This window comes from Cornus florida, unplaced genomic scaffold (assembly GCF_030987335.1).
Source record: "Cornus florida cultivar Cherokee Brave unplaced genomic scaffold, ASM3098733v1 CherokeeBrave_3.0.0_Hap2_Chr08, whole genome shotgun sequence".
In the NCBI taxonomy this organism is placed as follows: Eukaryota; Viridiplantae; Streptophyta; class Magnoliopsida; order Cornales; family Cornaceae; genus Cornus; species Cornus florida.
The window spans coordinates 9037151-9040788 of record NW_026775578.1 but is presented as its reverse complement, the minus strand read 5'-3'; the positions used below and the strand labels follow the sequence as shown (position 1 = coordinate 9040788).

At 39.1% G+C, this 3638-nt stretch overlaps 1 protein-coding gene across 1 annotated transcript; it reads right to left on the bottom strand.

The window, feature by feature from the left end:
* Nucleotides 1–1174: 1174 nt before the first annotated feature.
* On the bottom strand, nucleotides 1175–3244 carry LOC132268385 (B3 domain-containing protein Os07g0679700-like). Its single transcript, XM_059769239.1, has 2 exons — nucleotides 3148–3244; nucleotides 1175–2000 (listed from the first exon to the last, which is right to left on the bottom strand). The coding sequence occupies exons 1-2, from the start codon at nucleotides 3188–3190 to the stop codon at nucleotides 1294–1296; spliced, it is 750 nt and encodes a 249-aa protein (XP_059625222.1). The 5' UTR covers nucleotides 3191–3244; the 3' UTR covers nucleotides 1175–1293.
* Nucleotides 3245–3638: the final 394 nt, after the last annotated feature.

The window sequence follows — 3638 nt, the reverse complement described above, 5'->3', positions numbered from 1 at the left end:
CTCAGCCGGTTCATATCCCGATTATCTGATAAGTATAAACCTTTCTTTGATGCTATTCGATCTAAAAACAAAGATATGTGGGGACCTCAGCAGCAGGAAGCTCTCAATCAATTGAAAAGCTACATGACAAAACCCCCAATCCTTTCTGCTCCAGCGCCCGGAGACATTCTCATCCTGTACTTGGCAGTATCAGCTGTAGCAACAAGCGCAGTGTTGATCAAAGAAGGAGGCAAGATTCAGCACCCAATCTTTTACACAAGCAAAACGATGACGGATGCCGAGACACGGTACAGCAAGACGGAAAAGATAATCCTGGCGTTAATTTATGCCAAGAGGAAACTTCGACATTACTTCAAATCTCACAGCATAGTGGTACTTACAAATCACCCTATACGGGCTATCCTAGCTAAACCAGACTTGTCTGGTCAAATTACAAAATGGGCTATTGAACTTAGCTCTTTTGATATCACCTATGCACCAAAGGTATCTCACAAGGGGAAGTCAGTAGCGGATTCATCCATTTAAAACAATCCTTGACTTTTCAGGAAAATAAAAAATAAAAAATAAAAAATAATTAAAAAAATTCCTTGACTTTTCAAGACAAACACTTCCCTATTCTGTATTTGGGACTATAGTATAGGTCCTAGTTCTTGTCCCTTTAGGTGAACAATGGAAAAATATGAAAAGGGTAGTTACTTCTAAGGTGCTTTCACCGGCTAGACACCGATGGCTTAACCACAAGAGAGCCGAAGAAGCAGATCACCTTGAGGGAATGTGATAAGGAAGATGATATTCAATAAGAGGTTTTTCAGGGAAGGAATAGCGGATGGAGGAGTACCGGGTAATAAGGAAGAAGAGCACATATAGACGTGTTTCGCCATTCTTAATTGGGTACGTGTATTCGTTGTGTGTTTGAGTGTTTCTGATTATAATCCATGGATGAGATGGCAGGTTGATTTGGATGGTCATGAGAAGATCATTAGGAAAGCTATTGCAAGTCTAAGAAAGTATCAACATCCCGAAATTGATGAGAAGATGCGACAGTGGAGGAGTGGTGCAAAGAAGGTGGAAGAGGACTTGCTTGATGTTCTAATTACAGACAAACATACATATGATAATCCATTACTGTCAGCAGAAGAGATCAAAGCACAAATCATTGTAAGACAGAGTGCACTCTTTGATTGTGGAGACACATAACATTATCCGTTGGGGAAGAAAACAGATATCATATATAATTTTAAACCTGTAAATAATGAAAAAAGGAAAATTATAACAGCCTCGTTTGGGCTGAGATTATCCTTCATCACTCATGTTCTCATACTCTGGTACTAAAGATGCAAAACACCCTTCATCAGGTGGGCTTCCCTCGTTCTCACAAGAGGCTGGTGAGAGCAAACAGGGGCGCAAGTTTGAGAGCCCATTCTGCCTCATGTACATCTCTAGTGGAAGGCTTGCTGCATGAACAAGTCTTGTCATGCTCGCTCCTGTTGTCTCTGTTAGAAGGTCGTCTTCACGGTTGGGATGGCAATTCAAGTCTAGCTGTTCCTTGCTGGACTCAGCCACCTCCATTTGTGTTCTAACCCCGGTTATTTCATTATCTGAATGGTTTATATGCGGCAATGGATGTTCAGATGTGCCAGCCATCTCTGATTCATCCCTTGGAGGAACCTGGTCCTTCCTCTGGGCAATTTCTGCTTCATGTTCTGATTGGCGTTTCTTCTTCCGCGACATGAGGGTTCTAAACCGGCGCTTCACGGTCATGCACACAACGCATATGCAACTGGGCTTGTGCTTGCCGGTCCCACTAGGGGGCTGAATGCAGACGATGCAACTGCAGCCAGGACGATGCCTAGGATGTTTTGTAGTGGCTCCAACTGACAGCTCACCTAACTCACCCACATTGTCTCCTAGGACTGCAGCAGTGGCCAAGGTGTCTAATCCAGAGGGCTCGTGTTCTTGGCCTACCTTGCGGCTTTCTATGGTTCTTCGTTTCTTAAAATCTGGAGAAGTGAGAGAGAGGGAAATTAAGCATCGGCAGGTATTTTGGGATTCATTAGGGAAAATATCACAATCAATATGACAAAACTATTTGTAATGAGAATAATCATAAAACGAAGAAAACCAACAGGCGACACGAGCAAGAATAGGGAAAAGCAACTTTTACTGATGCAAACAAGTTGTCTTGAATGGTCACACATTGAAAAACGGGTTTTACAGACATAGGATCTCTGAATCAACTCAAATGGCCACTGGACCCCATTTTATCTGAAGTTCGAAACTGTTGGACATAAAGTTATTAACCAACTTAAAAACTTCACTCCTCACAATAAAAATAGACAAAGGAAATTAATCCCTCTACGTACTTCTCCTTTCACAATAAACATAGGCGTACAAAGAATACAAATCATCTATTTTTCACAAGTGCGACCCATGAACATTCACATAAAGCATGCCAAAATCTAAAAGCTTCCAAAATCATCCATACTAATTTTTATGGACACATCAAATTGTGTGAAGTATAAGCAACAGATGTAATATGAAATGGGGAAGGATATAGTAATGTGTCGGAGACACCTATTATCGAACACAATCAACCGAAGTGTCCAACTAAAGAACAATGAAACTCTTCCTACTTCAAGAGAATTTCATAAGAAACAGACGTAATATGAAATGGGGAAGGATATAGTAATGTGTCAGAGACACCTATTATCGAACACAATCAACAGGAGTGTCCAACTAAAGAACAATGAAACTCTTCCTACTTCAATAGAATTTCATGCAATACTTACCAAAATTATCAGCATGCAAAATAAATTATTTGAAAAAAAAAAAAATGAATGAAGCTTCCATGTAAAACAGACTAATCCCAAAAGATAGAAAACAATTGAACAACTTCAACAATTTAACATAGTCCTTTTTTTTTTTTTTTAACATACATAGTCCATATGTAACCAAGTCCATTTTAGACAGTATGCATGCATAAACATCCACAGTGCAGCCAGCGTTCAACTAAATATGCGCTAGTGGATACACATAGGCATTGTCTAAAAACGAACACATATAAGGACTTGCAAGCATTATGATTACTAATTCTCAAATCCATTAAAATTTAGTTAAAATAAGAAGGAAACACAGTCTTATTCATACCCTTGCCAACTCTGAAAAAGCTTTCCAGATCCTTTGGACTCATATCTTCAGGTGCAGAACATAAACATCTGGAAGCACAGCATAAACATAAGTAGTATGAAAAAGTACTTCCTTTTTTGCCACAAACAAGCATCAGAAATTACAACATTCATGTAATCATAACTAGAGCTTTGTCTATCTCAATGTACAACTCCCAACTGCATAAACAAGGATCGAATAGAAATAAAATAATAATAATAATAATAATAATAATAATAAAAGGATGGAGCTGTATTCGATCTCATGACTCTGATATGGCCACAAAGAGACTTTACGAGCTATGCTAGCAGAAACCTCATACAACACAAAATTTAATTTTAGGAAGAAAAATACAAGAATAAAGATGAAAATGAAACTGAATTGAGAGTGGTCCTTTACATGCATCACAAGTGGTAATGGGGGCAGCTTGGGATAGCCCGTTCTTCAAATATCTTGGACCATATTGCATGCCA